General features: G+C 37.1%; 1 protein-coding gene across 7 annotated transcripts in view; it reads left to right on the top strand.

The window, feature by feature from the left end:
• LOC144507210 (kelch domain-containing protein 1) overlaps nucleotides 1-21,577 on the top strand; it is a 60,834-nt gene extending 39,257 nt beyond the window's left edge. For 5 of the 7 annotated variants that reach the window (XM_078234140.1, XM_078234139.1, XM_078234143.1 and 2 more), the window contains 6 exons: nucleotides 964-1,022; nucleotides 2,810-2,922; nucleotides 5,821-5,893; nucleotides 15,614-15,698; nucleotides 18,253-18,305; nucleotides 20,711-21,577. In XM_078234140.1, the coding sequence (XP_078090266.1) occupies nucleotides 964-1,022; nucleotides 2,810-2,922; nucleotides 5,821-5,893; nucleotides 15,614-15,698; nucleotides 18,253-18,305; nucleotides 20,711-20,843 (516 nt within the window). In that variant the 3' untranslated portion in view covers nucleotides 20,844-21,577. Of the gene's footprint in view, nucleotides 1-963; nucleotides 1,023-2,809; nucleotides 2,923-5,820; nucleotides 5,894-15,613; nucleotides 15,699-18,252; nucleotides 18,306-19,379 lie in introns of all 7 variants that reach the window. The other 2 variants (XR_013500048.1, XM_078234141.1) reach the window with 2 other exon arrangements.
• The last annotated feature ends 1,733 nt before the right edge of the window (nucleotides 21,578-23,310 follow it).

Genomic DNA, 23,310 nt, shown 5'->3' with positions numbered 1-23,310 from the left:
AATAGATTATTGAGCTTCATGTCTGCTGTCTACCAATGATTTTATCTGGTAGTGTTGACAATTCTGGCCAGTTTACTTTTGTATTTCATAGTCGGGCTACCATACCATACTGTCATGTCGAATGTTAGGATGCTCTCTACCAGTCTTTTGTATACCCTATCTAGACAGAATATTATGTCCACATAATTAATTTATTGTCCTTGGGATCTGATACATGTGGTTTGTGTTGGTTTCTGTGGGCTCATCTTCTCTATCCCACATCAAGAAACACATTTTCTTATTTAATTTCTTCAATTTATGCCATTGTTGTTTTGATTGCCATGTTATTGTAGCTGTTTTTCTTATCCATTTTTAGGGTGTATTAAAAACACTGCAGGTTTTGAATCCCAATATGTAACTTTGCAGGAGGTTTTTTTAAAAAATGTCAACACTACACATAGCACACTATCAAATGCAGATCTATATACCACACTTAATTCTGGAGCTTGAATGTTGCCACTTTCTTAGTTCACCTTCCTCCAAACAGTACCACAAAGCCTTAGATCTCTGTTAGTTGTGCATCAATTTTTGTTCAGAGAGCAATTATATCATGTAGCCTTAACAGCAAACAAGTTATTGTTTTGCACTGCATGTTTCTTTCGCATGAAACCTCTGACTTACATTGAGCAGTGTCCCAGGATATTCATTGGTGTATTTAAATATATTTATATTGTACTTGGAGTATAATTCAAAGAATGTGTTCATAATAGATCGATGCATTTCCCTCATGGTGTTCTAAAAGTTATAATTTTGGTCAATGTCTGCAAAGGAGGGTTCATGATTAAGAACTGAACTGCACCTATATTGTCTTCCTTGTATCTTAATTATTGCTTTGGTAGGTGAATTGTGATTTTTTGAAAAACTGTGAAAGACTACTGTTGATATATAAAATATATTGTTTAACACATACCGCTTGATTTTCAGGAAACAAGAATTAATGATTTACACTGCTTGAACTTAGATACGTGGACTTGGTCAGGAGAGTAAGTAGTTTGGTTTTCTAAATAATATATAAATTATGTATAAGCAGCAGTAAACCTTTCCATGATCAATTTTATTTCTGTTAGTGACATGTGGATACTTAATTTTGATCTGAAAAATCTCATTATAACACTTTCTAGAAACCCACCAGTGGTTGGAAGCATCAGTAGCTCACAGGGAACAACAATTTCTATTTACTTAGAACCTTCAACATAATGAAACTTCCCAAGGCGCCTCATGGGGATTGAATGGTGGAGCATTTGAAACCTAGGATGCTCAAGGCGAGCACAACTATCTTGAAGGGTTGTGGAGCTGGAGGAATTTACAAAGATAGAAAGGGTGGGGCAATGGAGAGATTTGAAAATGAGAACTTTTAAATTGAGACATTCCTTATTCACAAGTTAATACGTACACAGGATTAATGGGTAAATGGGACTTGTACAAGTTGGGGCATAGGCAGCCATGTTTTGGATGACTTCAAATTTACGGAGAGTAGATTGTGGGTGGCTGCCCATGAATACATTGAGATTGCCAAGTCTGGAGGTAACAAAGGCATGATTGAGGGATCCAGGAGCAGATGACCTAGCTGAGGGAAGAATGGAGTCAGATGGGGTTACAAAGGTGCAAATAGGTTGTCTTCGTGATGGTGGGGTTGGAAGATTGTTCAAGGAATCTCAATTTTCTCTGCACCTCCTCTACTCTTATTAAAAATTTAATGACTCTTACAAATCTGTTTGAACATCTCAGTTATTTGATTTGACATTTTTTCCATTTAGTTAATCTGGACTAGGTCCACTTTTTTCCACTGAAATTGGCAAATTTTTGATCCAACACCTTTATCTTGGATTCTCTTAACTAGGCTCATTTCCAGCCGATTGCCACCAAAGACAAAAAATTCTGACTGTCGTCAACAACACCAGGTTAAAGTCCAACAGGTTTATTTGGTAGCACAAGCTTTCGGAGTGTCGCTCCTTCTTCACCTGATGAAGGAGCGACACTCTGAAAGCTTGTGCTACCAAATAAACCTGTTGGACTTTAACCTGGTGTTGTGAGACTTCTTACTGTGCTTATCCCAGTTCAACGTCGGCATCTCCACATCGTAGTCAACAGCACAGGATGGAATTACTAAACACTTAAGCATGAACTAATAATGATGGTCAATATGGATATATAAAGCCAAGTTATGCTTGACTGACTTAACTAGAGTACTTTGATAAATGGACATGTGCACTGATTTTCAGAAGGTGTTTAAAAATTTCCATTTACATAAATGTTTTGGATAGAAATGCAAGTAATGTCAAAATATCTTATCTGATTATGGGTTATGTGAAACTGAGAAGAAGTAAATACGGCACAGTGGTTAGAATTGCTGCCTCAAAGTGCCTGGGACTCGAGTTCAATTCCTGGCCTTGGGTCACTGTGGAGTTTGCATGTTCTCCTCACGTCTGTGTGGGTTTCCACCTGGTGCTGCAGTTTCCTCCCACGCTCCAAAATGTGCAGGTTAGGTGGATTGGCCATGCTAAATTGCCCCTTAGTGTCCTCAGATGTGTAGGTTAGGGGGATTAGTGGTGTAAATTCATGAAGTTCCAGGGATAGGGTAAGATAAAAAAGGTGGGTTGGTGCAGACTCGATGGGCTGAATGGCCTCCTCCTGCACTGTAGGGAATCTATGATTCTAAACAAAGTATTAAGCATGCATTTAGCTTGTTCCAAAACATTTATTGGTTTTCAAATAGGGAGCACATGGATGTAAAATTGCATTTTTCCTAATCTGCATGCTTTCTCCTTAGAATTACTGTTAAAGGAGTACGACCACAGGGTCGTTCATGGCACACTCTGACTCCTGTGACAGATGATCAGCTTTTCCTTTTTGGAGGACTAAGTGCAGAAAGTCAACCTCTTAGTAAGTGTGTATATACATTTTTGTTATTCAAAGGTAAAGATACTATTGGAGCCATACCCTTTTCTCCATTTCCTTTTCTCTTCTAAGGTAACGTCTTGGGTTACAATTTCACTGCAGTGACAGTCCAGCGAACTCCAAATCCCCTGTAGTCTTTGCTTTCTCTCCATCACTCCAACACTCCCACCTCCCCCCAGTTATCCTACAACTCCCATTTCCCTAATTCCTACTTCTTCCCTTTCCCGACCCCACTTCCTACTCAAATCCCATGGAGTTCCTCCGTCATTGTTCCCTGCACTACCTCTCTGGCCCAACCAGTCTATGCCAGAATTTATGTCCCACTGAAGCCTCCTCCCATCTTTTCTCATCTAAATCTACCATCATATCTGTTCCCCTCTCCTTCATGCTTGTCTGGTTTCCTCTTAAATGCACTTATACTAATTGTTTTAACCGCGTTCTGATGGTAGAAAACGCAACATTCTTACCAAACTTTAGGCGATGAAGTTTCTTCCAAATTTATTATTTGGTGTCTTGGTGACAAATCTTATATTGATCGACTCTAGGTTTCCTTTTTCCCCACAAGAGGAAGCATTCTTTCTGTACTTACTTCAACAAATCTTTCATAATTTTAAATACCCTTTGAAGGTCATCCCTCAGGCTCCTTTTTCGGGAGAAAAGAGATCAGCCTGTCAATCATTTCCTGCTATTCATACCTACAAATTTTTAATATAATCCTTGTAAATCTTCGCTGCACCCTCCCCAGTGCCCATGTACTCTTTTTAAAATATGACAACCAGAATTGTACACTACTCCCAAGTATGGTCTAAGGTGTAGCATAATTTCCCTACTTACAATTCTATCCCTCTAGAAATAAAACCTAGTGCTTGGTTTGATTTTTATACAGCCTTCATATGATGTGACTTTTAGTATTGATTTATTTGTACTCCAAGGTTCGTTTGTTCTTTTACCTCACCTAAACTGGCATCTTCCGAGTAATAAGTGACCTCCCTACTTTTCCTGTCAACATATATTACCTCACTACCATATCTGATTAATTAATACTGTTTATTTAACTATTCAACAAATCAGCAGTTAGACTCCTGGAAAATGTTTATTTACAGTTTATTTCTCAATTTGAGAAAGTCGGGTCCTGATATGTAATGTATTCTATCTGGTGAAAAATAACAAGGATTTAGCTTCAACATTCATCTTCAACTCTGAAGCTTGGCGCATATATTTAGATACTGGACAGATAAAGACATAGGCCAGAATTCTCCAACCTTGCTCGTGGGTGGGATTCTCCGGTCCCGCTGCAGTGAATGGACTTTTGGCTGAGTGCCAAATTCTCCTTTCTTCCTGGCAGTGGTGGCAAGCCGCATGAGATTGGAGAATCCTGGTCATACTCTGGTTGTAGAGTGTATCAGTTCATTTGCACGAATGATCTGTGATGCTAATCGCAAGAGAAGTAACTAGCATAAAAGCATCAAATCATTTATTGGAAAGGCCATGTTTAGCACAAGATATCGGGGGTTACCTTCTAAGAGAGGTTGACATTCTGGAAAATGTTCACAAAAGTGTCAACAAGATTCTTGGATCTGCAGATTTAGCTGTTCAGATCTTGGAAAAATTGAGGTGTATGGATAATGTAAATGTGAATATGTTACATAAATTATGTCATGACAACAGAACTAGAGAATGTCCGGTCAGGATTGGGCTAAATATCTTTTTCACGTTCTTCAAATTCATACGATACAAAAATTACATTTCGAAATTCAAATTAGATTAAAAGTGAGAAATTTTCCCCACCTGTGAGCCTTTATTGCTGTATTTTTAATTTTTGAGCTGCTGCCAAATTATCTATTTAAGAATGAGGCTGAAGATTATATGAATGTATGGACCAACAATGTATGAAACACAGTTCTGGAACCATGGGGATCTGTAGAACGTTGCTGGTCGGGTTTGAGAGTATAGATTTTTAAATGGTTCTGATGTTTAGGTTTGTTCAAGTAACCATAAGCCAGCCAAAGAGGATAAAGAACTGTAGCCATGAGGATAAATTCCTTGGAGTAAGGAAAGCTATGAAAAGACTTGTTCGTGCTATTCAAGATTCTGAATGGTATGGACAGGGTAAATAGTAAGAAACTGTTCCCATTCTAGAGAGCATTAAGAATTAAAGGACATAGATGGAAGTGAAAGTGATGAGGAAAAATGTTTTCATCCAGAACTTGGTTGGAGTTTGGAACGAATTTCCTGAGAGGAACATAGAGATATTCAAAAAGGAAATAAATGGATTGCTGTCTGAAAAGAGAGTATGTGGAAGATTATGGGGCTAAGGTAGGGGAGTGGTATTGGTAGAATGCTCTTTCAGAGAACCAGTGGAAAATTGATGGGCTGAATGGCTGCCTCCTGCACTGTAAAGACACTGTTATTTCTTGTGTATTGAACATCATGTTACTGATGTATATTTTGTAAACACCACCTTGTTTTAAGCTCTTCACTAATCCTATTCTTTTTACTGTTAAGTGTTAACCGTTCCATGCAGCATTTACGAGCAGCACCCGAGCCTTCTCCCATCCTTCCTTATCTAATTCTGATCAGTATAACCCTTTATTCATTTCTGGTAGGCATAACCTTGCAGTTCTGATACCATGCTATAAATTGTTTTTACATCCTTCACGTAGTTTTTACCAGAAGAACATCTTATGTTGACATATGATTCTGTCAAACTGATTTTCTTTGTACATTTCTTGTTTCATAAATAGTGTGAAATCTAATTTCCTGTTAATCAATATCCAATCTATTTTATTCCACTTACTGTTAAAAAATTTTAATAGCAGTGATGAACTCAATTTTATTGATAATTACATTTTAAGTCAGCCATATTGTCATGGTCTCTTCCAGGTGATGCATGGATATACAGTGTTGGAGCTGCTGAATGGAGGCAATTGGAACATTGTCCTAAGAATAGACCAAGGTAAAAATAAGGCAGCAAGAGTTTCTGCTGAAAAATGCAACACTGTTTATAGTGCACATAAACAATATTCAGTTATTTTTATTATTTAATAGGATTTTCTCAGATTTAGCCATATTTCAATACTTAGGCAGTGGACAGGTACATGAAGACTATGAAGGTAACATTTATGTCAATTTATGTATGTTACAACAAGTAGGAAATTTTGTTTTGTATAATTAAACCTGTGTAGAATCTCTAACACTGAAGGTGCACTGACCAATTCTAAGTAGTTTGTTTGAAGTACAAACTCATTAGCTGTTAAATTTTTATAATTCCTAATTTTAAGAAATCTAATTTGGGGAAAAAATAAAAGTGTAGATATACTGATAACATGAAACAACAAATCTTAATTCGAGGACCAATATATGGTGCTGTACAGCTCAGCTTGCATCTGCAATTACAAGCAAGGCAAGTTCCCAGTTTCTTCTGTGTCGTGATGGGATTTGGTGAAAAAGGCTTGGTGCTTCCCTAAAGGGAAGGAGGGAAAATTGAAAGGTTTTTGCCTCCAGCTTGTTCACCCACAGTTACAAAAATCAGTTCTCGGCTATGTTGCCAGAGACACAGGGGAAATTCATTTCGTAGCTGGTATGATAGGTGACGAAAGGAAACCCAGTGCATGCTACTTCCTAGTCTTGTGCTCAACTTTTAGTTTGGAGTCCTATTTCATCAATGCCATTAATTTAAACTGCAAGTTTACAAAACAATATGTTTAGGGGATAGAAAAGTAAATAGAGCGAAGCAAATGCAAATACCTGACCAAGTTGAAATTCCCACTTATGTGGGACTTGAATTAGTTGTGGAAAAGGCGCACTGTTTGAAACCTTATCAAGTGATAGTTGCACTTACTAGAAAAATAGATCCCCCAAAAAATTTTTAAATATTGGATTAATATGAAATGTGGTTTTCTAAATTTTTAGGTGGTCAAAAGATGTGGGGAGATGATCAGTGCACCTTTTTAAGTGCTAGATTAATGTCAGCTATTCTTTTAAATTAGACTACAGCAAAGTAAGGTGAGCATATCCTAGTCATTTTAAATCTATTTCAAAAATTTTAACTTCAAATCTTTTTTCAATTAATTTTGGTTTAATTTCACCTTCTATAATTTATAGATTTATTTTCATTTGGGACTAATTAATCACTATTTCGACAATTCACTTGCAATGTTTATCAAATTCCTTACTGTGCCATTACATTAGAGTACCCAGATATAGGTTACATTTCCTTTGTGCCTATGTCTCACAAAAGCCCACAATGCTTGGGGGTGAGGAAATAATGAACAGATGCTTCCACAGAGGAAGAGAGACCTGAAAGAGAGTTGTTACCAAGCTACTCTTGCATGCCTCGAAAATATCTCGTGGAAACATTGGTTAAGCATTAGTACAAGTTTCTGGATTTCCCCACAGCTACAGGCTGTGCATGATTCAAGTTTGATAGAACCTGAAAAATGAATAGAGGAATATCTGCAATATTTACTTTTTTTGAGTTATTCATTTATTAACCAATTAATCTGTTTTAATTTTAAAACACTTAATCGGACAGTAAATAAATTGAAGCATGTTTCTCGCATTAGAAATTTATTTTCTAAAGTAGGGGAACTTGAAATGTTCCAAATCACTACTTCATACATGGAACCTAGCATTAGGTCATAATCCCTAAATATTAAAACAGCATCTGCTGGTTTGTTTAGAAAATCAATGTGCAAAGGACCATCATTGTATGGCACTATGCATTTGCAGACATTGCATATTTAAATACTAATTATTTGCATCAATTTTGAAATTTACTTCTGGAGTTTGGTATTGAATGCAAGAGATTATGCTATTTGACCTTCAACTCTACGGAACAAAAGAAATGTAGCATTTCTCCCAGTACTGCTTTTACATTTCCCTCCCATCTGCCAACTACATTCTAAAAATGAAGATTTGGATTATACAGCATCAGCTGCTTTTAGTACTGAAGAAGATGATATAGTTTTGTAGTTGGTCATATATCTAGTGAAACATTTATGTTAAGTTTGGTACATGACAATATTAAATTGAATTTCAGATGGTGAGGGTTTTTAATGCTCTATTAAATTAAAACATATTCATCTGAGATCTAAAACTGCCGTCAACGTCGTAACCAGTTACAAATCTACCTCATCTTTGAGTTAGGAGCAGCAAAAATGGTTTAGGAGCATTTCAGAATATTACCAGAAACAATGAAGGGACCAAAGTTACAGTATATGATAATACATTAATATATTGTAAATACTTATTAAACTTGGATAAACTAAATAATGAGCAGGGCATGAGTTTGGAGCCGAATTTCTTCACAACCTCCTAATTCTGGCAAAAAATTTGTCTTGTGTTTTATTATTGAATTACAGCCTGAATTGTCTATTAATGGGAGAGTGACTGTTTTCTGCATAATAACCCACTAGTAAAATTGTGAACAGTTATTGAAATATGCAATTTCTAGGAATACCATTTCTTTAGCCGTTAATTGAGTATCTTTTTAATGAAACAAAAGGCATTCTCCCATTTTTCATTCAGAGGAATGTATTCATGGCTTAATGTTACAGTGAATTAATATCAAGCCCAAAAAAATGAATATTTTGAACATTAAAAATCAAGCTGCTCTTGCCCTGAAAAAGATGCATGAATTAAATGTTTGCAGATTGGGCACTTAAATTAGAGCAGTACTTGATGAACTGTACATATTTCTGCAGTTTGAATGATTTCTATATCTTTATTAGTGTTGATACGGGGTTTGTAAATGCAGTCCTAGCATGTTTAACTTTACAATTAAAGTTTCTGTATATGCTGTACTATTGAGTGTTTTTATATTGTGATTTGGCTTTTATTTTAAAATTCCCATCGTATATTATATGAATAAATAATTGAAACATTCTGTAATAGAATTTATACTAGGTACAGCAGTGACATTTTGCACCGTTTTAGATTAGCAGCTACCAAGCGTAATAGAGCACTGTTACAGTCTGTACAAAAAAAAAGCATCAGGTTGCAAGCTAGGATTTCAACAAGCTCGAGTCAGGAAAGTCTACTCCATGTTCTACGGTGAAGCAGACCAGGCAGGAGTTTACCAACAGCAAGTCATGAGACAAAGGTTTTGATGAGGTGAGGAAAGCAAAGGCAGATGCAGAGTGCAGGGAAAGGAAATGTAGACTGCTTCGTAGCTCATTACAAGGTGGGAAAATTTATAATCGTAAAATGTGTAGTTAAAGTAGGGTGATTGTTGTAGCAGATCAGTTTAAGAGTGCTATGCATGATTTCAGATTATAATACTTGGTTATATTGCTTAGATTACTTTTCATTGATGGATTATCAGAAAAATGAATTGCACAGGGTTGCACTGGTCGCACATAGAAAGTTTAATATACTAGATTTAGTTTGTAATAAAAAAAGAAATGTCATAACTATATTTTGCCTTTTTTAGATCCCTTCATTTAAAAGTTAATATAAATATCAAAAATGTGCCCGAAAACAATTCTCCTGTTCCGGCAGGAATATGTAATGTCAACATCTGTAATTATATAAAATATCTTCAGTATGTCAATTTCAGCTTTAGAATGTTTAAAAGTTGGACAATTATCCTACATGATTTAGATTGACTTGGATTTTGTTCTCTTTTTATTTCACAACTGAATAAAAGGCCTGATTCAGTAGAACCACATCATTTGTTTACACTCCACGAATTAAGTGCGAGTAGGTGGGAAAAAGATGCAAGTCCCTTTTAACAACTTTTAAACCAAATTGACATAACTTTCCTTCCCATGTTTGAGTATTCTGCTCTCCAGTCAACCATGTCAATTTTTGTTGCTGTTACTTTCCTACATTGTTGTAGTGATGCATCAGTTTTTTATTGCTGGCTTAGCCATTTATCCATGTCCTCATAAATATCTCTTCCTATATGGTGGCACTTATTTTGAATCTGGTTTGAAATTTGGATTCTGTAACAAAAATCTGTTTGTTATGGCCCAACTTGTTTCTTTTTATCATTATTATACATTATGAATTGTAATTAAAATTCTAAGCAATGTCAAGGAGCCAAGACTTTAAAAGCTCAGTAAAGTCATCCAGGCTTGAATAAATGGCATTCAATCCATGTGAAAATGGCAGAGGTTAGACAAGAACAAGATCGCAATCACCCTCACCCCCCGCTTTTGTTTTCTGAGATTCTGTCATGATGGCATCATGTCTGAAGTGTTGCCATGGAGTTGCTTTTTCTGAGAAGCAAGTCACAAAATAGAATTCCTACAGTGCAGAAGGAGGCCATTCGGCCCAAAGAGTCTGCACCGATCACAATCCCACCCAGGCCCTAGTCCCGTAATCCCTCATATTTACCCCACTAATCTCCCTGACACTAGGGTTGATTAGCATAGCCAATCAACCTAACCTGCACATCTTTGGATTGTGAGAGGAAACTGGAGTACCCAGGGGAAACCCACGCAGACACCGGGAGAATGTGCAAACTCCACACAGACAGTGACCCGAGGCCAGAATTGAACTTGGGTCCCTGGCACTGAGGCAGCAGTGCTAACCACTGTGCCACCGTGCCGCCCTAAAGTCTTATAGCTACTTCACATGCTGACAAAGAATTGATAGAAATCATCCACTTGAACTTCCCACCAACGCAAGTGGATTCTCAATATTGTGAAGTCTGCTAGCTGCTGTTTGGTGTAAATATCTATTGCTCTGTTGGGTCTAATGTAGCAATTTAATCCAGTATTATTTGGAGGTCATGGTCCACTGGGGACCACAATCACCAGTTTCTTTCCGTAAATACAGTGGTAGAGGGAATTGTCCTTTTAAATTGCTTTTATGATCTCACATCTTGATGGAAGTTTATTCTTCCACAAGTGCCTTGGGAGGGGTGAGGGGTTAGTGTTCAATGGCCACTCCCAGTCCCATCAGGACAGATCACCATGGGGAATACTGATAGCAAAATATAATTGAGTGACCTATGAAAAAAATTAGTATGTTCAGATAGACTTTATTTTTCTGTACATCTGTTTGGCAAAGAAGTGAACAGAATATAACGATATCAGTTTAATGAGGAGATCAAACATTGTTTTTAACATGACTCTCTACAGAATATTAGAAACTATCTAGCTATAGGCTCATTTGTCCACTGAAATTACTGTTCCCTATTAGACTTTATTCTTTTTCTCACTAAGTTTCTCTTTGCCTGAAGTTATCAGCTGTTCTTTGATATTTCATTCTTGTAACCATGTGAGCCTAGACACTAAGGGCAGTCTCAGGCAAGCTAGATCATGCCCTCACCCAAATCGCACTCTCACTTAATCAACAAATGCTGACCAAAAATGAAACCTAGGCTGATTAATTCTTTCCCCTCCCTCGCCAAGTGCTGAACCCAGTTGGAGCACATGTGATGTACCTGTTAGAATTTGAAAAGTTTGGTACTTATTAAGCAATGTGTTTATTCTGTGTTGTAAATAGGCTTATCTTAATTTCAGTCTTATGGACTGATTTACCCATACATAATCAAACCTACACATATTTCAAGTGAGCATTACTGTATCATCCTACTGGAGCTTTTGATGTCCTTATCCAGGTCAGTGGGAATTTGACAGGTCAGTAGGCTGCCTCAGTCATTGAATTGACATGAATCATTTCAGTTAATGTTTCTGTTGGTGTTCTGCAGGAAGCTTCTCTTTAAAATTTATTTTGCATGTGGTGAGTTGGGAATGCCACGGGGAAAACAATTTGGATTCTGGTTAATCTTTTTTATCCCGAGGTTTCCAGTGTTGTGCAAATATAAATATATTGTAATGCTGTAGCCAAGTCCTACCCTTTCTAATGGTGGGTATAGTTTCCATATTTGCCCATTGAACTATCTAATTAAAAATATTTCACTTGTAAAGTACCTAGAGAGTGGAATATTTTAATATGTCTTTTGGATGTGGAAAAATATCTTGCAGCAGTTTTTGACATGTCCATGAACACGGGTCCATAAAAAACAACTCTCAAACTATTTTCTCTTGTTTGTGTTTCCATTTACTAAATGAACAACAGCAAAAGCAATCAATCAAAAGAGCAGGAAAAGATTTTCATAAAATCATAGAATCCCTACAGTGCAGGAGGAGGCTATTCAGCCTATTCTGCACCGACCACAATCCCACCCAGGCCCTATCCCCATAACCCCATGCATTTACCCTAGCTAGTCCCCCTGACACTAAGGGGGCAATTTAGCGTGGCGGATCCACCTAACCCACACATTTTAGCTGACTGGGTTTTTTTTCTTTGTCCACTGGACAACAACATACCTAAAAATTTAATTTGTAACAATTTGTACTGGATCGAAGTACAAGTACTAAGGATCATCTCGCTATCCATGTATTGGCTTTCATTTGTTTTCGTTTGTTGATGTGGCATATTACCAACTATATGTTCTTCCTCAAACTCTCTTTGCAAAACTGCCAACTTGTTCTTTGTCATTTGGAGTCAGTATGAACCATGATTTCAGGATGCTCTTCCTCCTTTCAAAAATATTATCTACCCACGTGTTTGTGTCTTTCCTTCAACATCTGGGAGGCAACAGAACATTTGGGACCCCAAGTCACTGCTACAGAAAGGTTTTCTCTCACTCTGACATTGTTCACAGGAGTTTCTTATGTTACCAGATGCCTTTTCTCGACACTCATTTCTGTCTCTATGTTGACATGGTGCTGGTCTTGATTGCTTTCTCTGCATCACTGTTCTTATCAGAATTGTAATTATCTTTTATACATACACTTGAGGCAATTTCAGAATCATCTAAAAGTTTCTTGCACTGCTCATACCAGAGTCCTTTTCCTTCCAATGGATAGTCATCATTTCTAGCTATCTACTATCTAGAACAGGCAGTTTAGGAAATATTCCTTCTGCATAATGCAGAATGGCACCACTTTCGTTGAAGCTCAGAGTTGTTGCGCTCAAGCTTGAACTTGCAGACACTTCTTAAACTCATGATTCCCAGAATCTCTCATATCAAGCAGGTTACACTAATATGCCATGAACGAGCAAAACATAAATATCAGTTCAAACAGAAAACATTTGAGTTTGCAATTCCATTTCAGACCAAAGTGTCTCTACACACACTCCTAAGGTGGGGAGCTCCACGCCCCCTCCCACCACTGTCAATGGGGTTCCTGTTCTACGCACCCCCTGTTGCCGGAAACCCATGGTGGGGGTTCGCCATTAGTGGGACCGGAAGATCCCACTGGCAAAAATGGAAGGAAAATTCTGGCATTTTACAGCCTGGTTGCTGCTTGTTTCTACAATGTGCTTGAATGCATTTGAATATAATATGGCAAACAAACAAGCCAAGCACAGATAGTAGTTTCAAAACAGCGAAACAATGAAAAATCATACCAGTACTACCGGACCTAATAGAAAGCTTTGTTAATCAACCCAGAAAATCCCAGTTGATGGCTAACTGATGGAGAAATATATGATATCGTATTCAGGCCTCAGCCTGGTCTTGTAACTTAGTTCTTTTTAAAGAAAATAATTTGATCCATGCCCTGGCAATTGGGCAGTAAAACCAGGAGCGACGTTGTGGACCTTCTTCCACTGCATCAGATGTACAATTTTTTTGTGAAAAATATTTCCACAAAGGTCCTAATACTTTCTGTGACTAATCCAGTGGAAGATCTAATGTACAATTAGACTTTTCAAACAACAAATATTTTTAATTAAGATTTTTATTTTGGTCAGAGTTCTTCTGAGCATCAGATCTCTTATCCCACCTCTTTCCACCCTGTTGGTGTACTTAAGGACTTGTTCTGGATTCCGAGAATTGGTCCTTTTCTCTTGAAGTAGGTATTCAAAGTAGAGGGTAACAATTCTTCACCCTTTCCTTTGTGGTTTTACCTTCAATGCTGGCTTGACTATTTAGTACTATAGAAAATATTGATATCTTTTATGAGGTGGCTTGCTTGTACAATAGATAGTTGCTTTGTGCATATGTTAGAACAATGGTTGATGTCAGGTTAATTAACAATAATCTTTGAGATTTGGCTTGAAAGGGGTCAAGGGACGTGCGTCCAAAATGTTTCTTTTGCAGTACTGGGTGGAGTGGGGGTTTGTTATTTGCAGGCTTCTTTGAACTTTCTTGAGGGATGGTCCGGATCAGAGGTGCCTAGTTATGTTGACCTTTGAGAATATTTTCTAGAATGTTGGGTATTTCCTTTTCAAACTATCTATCCCACAGATTTTTTTATTGATGACAGATTTGTTGAGGAAGATTTATGCTTTGTAATAATGGTTGGGTAACTTGCTGCGATTTTTCTGCTAGAACTGTACAGCAGTGTACTCCCTTTTGTTTTTGCAACTGCTCCAGTGAGTGATGGAATGTGTACACCAAATGTAAGGTGGTGTTTGCTCACTGTACTATCCTGCTAGCCCTCATGAATTCTGCTGCAACTTGGAGTTGAGGATCTACTTTTGTACTTTATCCTATGTAATTTGGTGACTCACAAGTTTCTTCAAGGCTTTTGTCATCCTTCCTTTTGACGTTAAAGCGGAAGAGGATCTGTTTAGATATTCAATTTTGAGGACTGAGGGTATTTCAACATGGCTCTGTTGTGATGGAGGTTTTTAACTTGAGGACTTTTTTGAAGTGACTGACAAACCGCTTCAGAAGTGAAGATACTTCAACAGTGTGATTTCCTATATCCTTTTCCCTATTCTTGTTTGAGGAAACATTAAACCAGACCTGATCATAAAGAACAATAGAAATTCTGTTTCTCCTTCTTGGGCAATGAGCTTTCACTCTTAATCTTCTGAGGTTGAATGCTTACTGCATGTAAGTTACCTTTTGCAGGATACACCCACTATGATTATTAAATAACACAATTCTGATTAGATACTCTATTTGGTGATTTTCCTCTTCAGCATAGTAACCTTAGAGAGGTTTATTTCCTCAGTATTCCACACTTGGCCTACATGCTAAATTCTTTCATGTTTGGTTGAAAGAATGATGAATAGCCATTAAGTTGATTTCTTTATATATGGACCGTGAGAGGGACTATTCATTTACGATCAGGCTAAAAATTCTTCAAGGAGCACACAACTGTGACTATTTTTAGACATGCAGCATATAGCTATGGTATATGGCAATTAGCTTCCTTTTAAGACTAATTGCTATAGGTGAGTACCTCTCTATTTACTTGTATTAATTCTTCAGATTAAATTTCCCTGACCATTTTCAAAATATCCTTGTGTTTTATGACATCAAGAATAGTAAGGTTCTGTCAGATTTTAACACTAAATGCTAAAACTGAGAGAAACAGATATGGTGGCTTGGTGTACAAATGTTTCAACTGTTTCATGGGCTACCTGCAAGGTGCAGATTGGATGTTTGGAGAATGTAGAAAATCCTTGGGTAAAGTGAAAGGGGGAGGTTAAATACTTTTCTGAGAAAATATGTAATACATAGAAGCAGCATTTGATTATATTTTAGTCAACATTTGGGAAAGTTAAGTCATTATTTCATGGTTTAAATGGGAATAATATTCATCACCTCTGCCAATCCCCTTCATAAAAATGTCCAAAATAATTTACAGGAAACAAAGCAAATTAGACATTGTTGTTAACTTGAAAAATCAATTGGTGAAATAAGAACTTAGACATAATTATTGTACACTAATATATTTAATGTTGAAAAACTCTGCAGGTTGTGGCATACAGCCTGTCTGGGAAAGGAATATGAAGTGATGGTGTTTGGTGGGAGCAAGGATGACTTACTTTCCTATGATTCTGTAAGTATGTTGAATTGTCTGATTTTTGTTTAATATAATGCAAGTAAAACTGAATGGGAGAAAAGATATGCATAAGGTTAGTAAAAAATGGCATTCAGTTCTGCTACAGCCTTTGAGATGCCTCGAACCCAATCTGGTTGTTTTGAATTCTGGGTGTTCTTCAGTATTGATAATTATTAGAACCGCCCTCAAAAAGCTACTTGAGTAAAATATAAATGAAAAACTACAAATGCTGGAAATTGAAATAAAAGCAAGTGTTTTGGAAGTGCATGCACATCTGTCAGTACATGTAGTGAGATTACACCTTATGTTTTGGATGTCTACCGTTTTGTGTCTATCTGCTGCCATTCTGATGAAGAATATTGATTTGGCTATTGTGTATTTCCACTTTTTAAATTTTAAAATCACTTTGCAAGGATGAGTCCGTTGTAGATTGAGTTAGAATTGCCCAACTGCGAAACCGAAGAAGGAAAATCTCTGTAACTTAACCATTGAAGGGATTTGAGGAAAATTGCATATTTCCTTTAAGTACGAAATCTTTGAAGATGGGTATTAAAGCTAGATGAGATGGTTTGTGGAATGTTATAGCTCATGGTCTACCTTGTATGGAAACAATGAGTAAAATATCTCATCCCATGCCTATTAAACCAGGTTCCCTGCAATTCATTTGAAGTAGGAGATGGTTGCCTGAGACCAATGCCCTAAGGTAGGACGGAAGGTTTTAATGACAGATCCACTGTGGTATCGCTGAACATGAAGGATGTCAGAGGGGAAGGCTATCCTAACCCCTGTGAATATATGTGGAGAAAAAGGCAATGACATGAGATTGAACAGCCATCTAGAGCAGCAGAGAAAGGCTGGTCCACAAACAAAATTCATTCATTTCGAGCCCAGAACTGGTCAGGAACCAGAAGGCAAGTTAGGAAAAGTAAATTAACCTGTTACTGAAAGTTTGACATTTTATTGTCTTTTTGAAGGAGTCGGTGGTCAATTGAATCTCTGATATTTGATAACATATTATTCTGCATATTGACTTGATGTTTGTAAAATAAATTAGCTGCCCCTTCTCTGTGTTTCCATTCACCTTCAGAAAGATTGGGAATGTGCTCTATATTTCAATTTTCATCATATCAGGATCTTATTTTAATAATACTGGGTTACATGATTAAATATTTAGATAAGAAATAGGAACAGGAGTAGGCCATTTGGCCCCTCAAGCCTGTTCTGCCATTCAATAGAATCATGGCTGATCGGACATTCTTCGCATCCATTTTCCTGCCCTATCTCCATAACCCTTCATTCCCTTACTGATCAAAAATCTATCTCAGCCTTAAGTACACACAAGGACTCTGCCCCCACAGTGCTCTGTGGCAAGGTGTTCCAAAGACACTCAATCCTCTAAGAGAATAAATTGCTCATCCCAGTCTTAAAATAGCGCCCCTTTATTCTGTGACTATGTCCTCTAGTCCTAGGCTCTCCCATGAGGGGAAACATCCTCTCAGCATTTACCGTGTCAAGCCCCTTAAGAATCCTAGTATTTCAATGAGTGTAGGTAGGTACACTCAACGCAAAACATCAAGTCTACTCATGGAAGTGACTAGCAATGTGGTACCTAAGAGAATATTCATGGCAGACTGAAATTTGTGATGGTTTTCTTCTTTTCCTTCTTTAAACATTTTATTTTCCTGTTTCCTCTGCCCCTTGGATGGTGCTATCCATTCTGAAGGTGGGAATTTTTATTTAATGTAACTTGGCTAATGGAAGTCTGGAAATTGATGCAGCAATAACATATTTTAAACATATTTTCTGCATTGCACGTAGCTTGGATAAGCTATCCCCTCAGTAGCAGTAGCAGCTTGATTATACTCTGATAAAATAACTCTGTCTCTGATTTGATCATGATGGAGTGAAAAAAAATGTTTTATTTGCTATAGTTGCAATGGATGCAAGAATCATACAGCAAGAAAACAAAACCATGGATTAATGTAGCAGCAATGCCTGTAAATTTATATTTTGATAGTTAGAAATGGAAAACAACTTCTGTCTCGTTGGTTAAAAATTTCTACCATTGATTCACAACATAGATTATCTTCCAAGAATTATGGTGGTGGAAATTAGAAATTGGAAATCTGTGGAAAAAGTAATTATGAAATAAAGGTTCTAAATGGCAAAATTTAATACAATTTTTCAACACCCAACAAGTCTTTTGTCTTTTATGTTACCCTGTATTTTTTCCTCATAAAACATTTGCTGCTTTTCCGTGTAGAATTATATGTCTGAATAAAATTAGAAACTATTTTATTTCTATTTCCTGGGACCAGAAAAGTAGTTTTAATCAGATGCATCTCCTCAAACTTTCAGCTTGGATAATAATTCAAGAAATATTAGAACAAATTTGAATAATAGAAGTTCAAATAAAACATAAAATTTATTTATGTTCTTATCAAACCATTGGGCAGTTCTAGTTTTCAGGACTGTTATTACTGTATTAGTGGAGGTGGGCATGATTTAAAGTGTGCTACAAGTCTTATCTCTACTTTGTTTTAAAAACTAGGGTCACTGTAATGATGTGCTGATCTTTCAAACACAGCCGTATTCACTGTTCAGGTAAATGTGTTAAAATTTCCTTTGACTTTATATTTTGTAGAATTATTAGAACATGGTTAACATTTAACTAAGTTGAAAAATGGAAAACAATTATCTTGATCATTGACCATTGAGGGGAGAGTAACATCGTTTTATTTTGGACAAGCATGATATTGAAGTTAATGTGCTGGCGTATTGGAATAATTTATTTGTGAACTTTCTAGATTAATGACACTCAGATCAGAGTTGGAAAACAAAATGAGTGGAGATCTGGCATGATATGTTTACCCAATTTTTTTGTTTGGAAGTACACACTTTGCACCCAAAGGTCAACTGACTGATGAATACATCCTTCTGTATGAGCAAAACTCATTGCATTGTATTGTTTTAAAATTTTAGGAACCATTTTCATTTGGTCCAAACGCTCCAGCTTAAGTCCAAAAGTGCATAGTTAGCTGGTTCCCTGTTTGAACTCCTGAACTTGATTATTCTGGATTCGGCTAATTTGTCTAATGTCGGCTTATGTCAGGCAATTTTGCAATTGTCAATAGTGGCCAGCTTAAAGGGGCTTGCAATATTTTGAAAGAAAATTCTAGCAATTAATGCAGCTGTAGAAATGTCCAGCAGCAGGAACTCTGCTTCAAAGGAAAGCCAGGTGAAAGATTGTTACAAGCACAAATGTCATCCTATTTCTTCCAGTGGCTATAGAATCAGTGGTTTATGAGAAGTGGCAATCAAGTTTATTTAATCTGCTAGAAAACACCCAATGTAGTTGCCAGAGGTGGCAAGCTTGGAGATTGCACTACGACCTTATAGTTTTATAGTAGAACAAATATTAATTAATGCTTTGTGTTTCCTTCTACCCATTCTTTATTTGTCCAGCTTCCTATGGTTGGCTATTAAGGTGCACCATAGATGTCTGAACATTTTCTTTGCTCCCCATCAACTTCTTAGTATGAATCTTAATATGAAACCACTGACAATTATTTCTGTGCACAGTATATGAATGAAGCATGTGGCTGCCTTTCTTGTTACAAGTGTTTCAGGATGTATGTCACAATTTTTGCTATTTGATGTACACTTCTGCTTTCGTAGAAAAAGATAGCACGTAACAAGAGGGAGAGGAATAGGAGATGAACCAACTTGCATCATCGTCTCCATTTTTAAGCGGCAGGCCATCGAAATACAAGAGCAGAACTTTGAAGAGCAGACATGAGATGGAAATGTAAAAGGTTTGACTCCAAATCATAGTTTGTAGCACATTTATTTTTACTTTAATTTTCACCTTATTTAGTTGTGAACTCAGTGATGCCATGCATCAATCAACACGGTCACTAAACGCAAAGAGTGCATGGGGTCAAGTTGTAATGACAACATGTTACTAACATTTTTTTCTCTTTATTTCTGCAGGTGTAGGAGAAGAAACCAAGTAGTCAGAGGCTAGTACCTCAAGAGCACCCATGCATCTCTCAGCACATTCATCACTCAATCGCTTCCTGGCAAGCATTAACACAGTTATATCCACCTCCAGATTTAGAAAACAATTTTAAGGACAGGGCAGTGACATGGGAAGCAACTGGTTGGAGCATTGCATCCACAGCTGATGAGGGCAATTGAAGGATACTTCAGAGCATGAAAGCAGCTTTTATCTCTGGGAGACTAACATGGAGGATTATTCATCCCACAAAATTTGTTATGCAGATTGGATTATGCTTTGAAATGCATGGAAACTTCATGTAGCTGTACCATGTGAGGGCTATTTGGTTGACCTTGGGGTCATCACAAGTGAGCCAGATTCTATCATTTTCACAGATAACAATTCAGGACCATCAGGGTGGCATGGTGGCTCAGTGGTTTGCATTGTTGCCTCACCGCGCCAGGGATCTGGATTGAATTCCAGCTTTGGATGACTGTGTGGAGCTTGCACATTCTCCCCGTGTCTATGTGGGTTTCCTCCAGGTGCTCCGGTTTCCTCCTACAGTCCAAAGATGTTCAGATTAAGTGGATTGGCCATGCCAAATTGCCTCTTTGTGTCCCATAACGTGTGGATTAGGGAGATTAGCAGAGTAAATGTGTGGTGTTATGGGAATAGGGCAGAGGTGGGCCTGGGTAGGGTGTTGTCGGTGCAGATTTGATGGGCCAAATGGCATCCTTCTGCACTGTAGTGATTCTGAGTATTTATATTCCTCTAGCTTGAGGAAACTTGGGCAACTCCCCAACTATTGAAGATCAAATCTATCAAATCAAAGTGTTAATGTAAGCCTTACTTGTGACTAATAAATAAACTTTAAAACTTTAAATTCTCTGTACCAAGTTATGTAGCATATTTAATGACAGTGTCTTTAATCTGAGACCGGAGTCGAGGTGATATTTTTGGTGTGAGGATATAGATTATGTTGACTGATGAATTTTTCTTTCCTCTGTAGGTTGTGCTTAGATTGCATTGCCAAAAATTCCACAATTTTACAAAATCAGCTTCCATGGTTACCTCGTCAATTGTTGTCTCAAGTACAGAAGAAAATCACTTTCTGGGTTTCAGCTGGACTCCAAGAGAAATGAGAATGTATTTTTAGCTGAAAGCTTGATTTAAGGTTTGCGTATATCACTCTTAATGATGTATTTCACAATGTATATCATTATGATCGGCAAATGTAATGTTTGAAATGTACAAGCCCAAATTGGGTTAATATAAATGTGATTGTTCTGTTGTACTGTATTTTATTCATTTTTGTAGACTAATTAACATATCTACTATGTTAATACATTTTATATCATCCTGGGGCTAGATTCCAAAATAAAATGTTTTGTGTAATAAACCCATAGTGATGGCTTTTTCATCATTATAAAATATAAACTGGTAATGCAAAATGTCTCTTAATTTGCATTTTACTTCAAGACAACTGAAGATATTAGGTAAGTATTCGGCACCCATTTTGTATTCACTGGTGATGATCAACAAGGTTGAGAATATTTCCACTGATTTAAAATCGATTTATGTTGAATTGCAGTGAATTCACATTCTATTTTCTGGTACTCACAATGACTTTGGGACCATCTCTGAAATATTTTTCTTTATATTGGCCCTATATATGTAATTGATTAATGATTGTAAATACAGTCAGTAATATCTTAATGTAAATTAAACTTGAATAACAATGTAAAAATTACACTATCAGCCATCCCAAGAGACTTGTTTCCGTATTTCACCTAAACTTTGGGTTTTGTGCATTCTTTTGCATAGTTTACATTTCCTTATGTGTAGGCTCAATGTACCTATTAAATTGTAATCTATATTAATTGTTTACTGTTTTTATTTTTAAACTGGAATGAAGCACATTGATATTGTGCTACAAGATATTTAAGAGCAAATTCGTTTATTTCATTGTTCAGTGTTAGAATATTAAAAACAAATTTACTTCACACTTCCCTCTCTCTCCGAAAAATACCTCTCTCGAAGTTCACTTGAAATCATTAAAAGGGAATTCCACGCAGGATCTCCCCTCCGCTCTATCCCCTTAACCCTGCACATTTACCATGGCTAATTCACCTAATCTACACATCTTTGGGCACTAAGGGGCAATTTACCATGGCCAGTCCACTTAATCTGCACATCTTTAGGCTGTGGGAGGAAACCTGGGCACCCAGAGGAAACCGATGCAGACACAGGGAGAAAGTGCAAACTCCAAATTGAACCTAGGTCCCTGGCGCTGTGAGGCAGTGCTAACCACTGTGCCACCCTGCCGCTGTTATTTCTGTGCTTGATTGTGTTCAGCTCAAGGTATTCACTAATTCTGTCCTGATTGTTGTTTACCTGTGATTTCCCACTGGTAACGACTCACTAAAACCACTCGATGCAAGTTTAACTCTTGAGTAAAGTGTAGAACCTGTAGTTGTCAATGGAGCAAAAACTATCATTTTGGTGATAAACTGTAAGAAGAAGGATTGAAAGTGATAGCAATTGGGAGACCAGAATCTAATGGTGATCAATCATACAATGGTTGTGACCAGAGTGGCCCACTAACAAGAAAAAATGTTTTGCCAATGTTCACAAAAACTTAGTAACAAGAAATTATGGGATAAAAATGATTGACATTCAGGTAATAAGCAATTTTGGATGGGGTAACAAGTGACGACTAGAAAGACTGCAGATCAGGTGAAATGAGAAATTGTGCAATGAAGCCACTCAGCTTGGGATCAATTGAAATTGATGAGCAATAAGGATAACTAATAAGCAACCACCATTGGCCAAATAGCTGAAAGAAATGCTTATCATTGAACAACAAAAGGGAAATTAGTGAGCTGAACTACGACAATGTCTGCTGAGAGACACTGGGTACATTTGTTGTGAAGTTGCATATGTAAGGTTTAAAATGTGGTGTTTGACAAATGTAAATAGTGAAAAATGCTAAAACCAAAAGAAATCCTATAGCATTGTCTCTTTGAAAAGCAGGCGTCTTTATGTGTGGATTTTAAATTACAGAGTGCAGGCTGCAGAAGCAGGCTTTTGCAACATTTGAATCAAAGCCCGCTAGTGAGTGTTCCAACCTAACCAAATCAGGCTTTTGAATTGGATTTTAAAGCAAGCATGCAGAGACACAGAACCAATGGAATTCAAATGTGAGGGTTGGTGACAGCCTCAAGCCACTCGGATCGCAGGAATATTGTGAGATAATTCCAGGTATATAAACCCAGACAAGGGGGGATAACTGTCAGAGTGTGCTTGCCACCTCTTGTGTTGGAAGGAGGGAAGGCGAGGCTCTCATGTAAATCCTGCAGATTCATGTATGTCTTCATAAAATCACGTTCTAAATAGAGAGAGAGACCAACTCGGAAAGTTTTCCAGAGAGCATCACCAAAGAAAGTTCATATTTCCAAAAGACGCTTGTTTGTATACTAGTTGAGGGTGATTGAATTCTGTAATGATTTATTTCATTATCCCTGAAGGAGTCTTGTAATATTTGAACAGCATTCTGTTGGGATTTAAGGTTGTCGCCAGTTTTAAAAATAAGGACCTGTTAATTGTTCA

This window comes from Mustelus asterias, chromosome 18 (genome assembly GCF_964213995.1).
Source record: "Mustelus asterias chromosome 18, sMusAst1.hap1.1, whole genome shotgun sequence".
Taxonomy (NCBI): domain Eukaryota; kingdom Metazoa; phylum Chordata; class Chondrichthyes; order Carcharhiniformes; family Triakidae; genus Mustelus; species Mustelus asterias.
The sequence above is the reverse complement of the archived record's forward strand: the minus strand, read 5'-3'. Positions and strand labels throughout refer to the sequence as shown.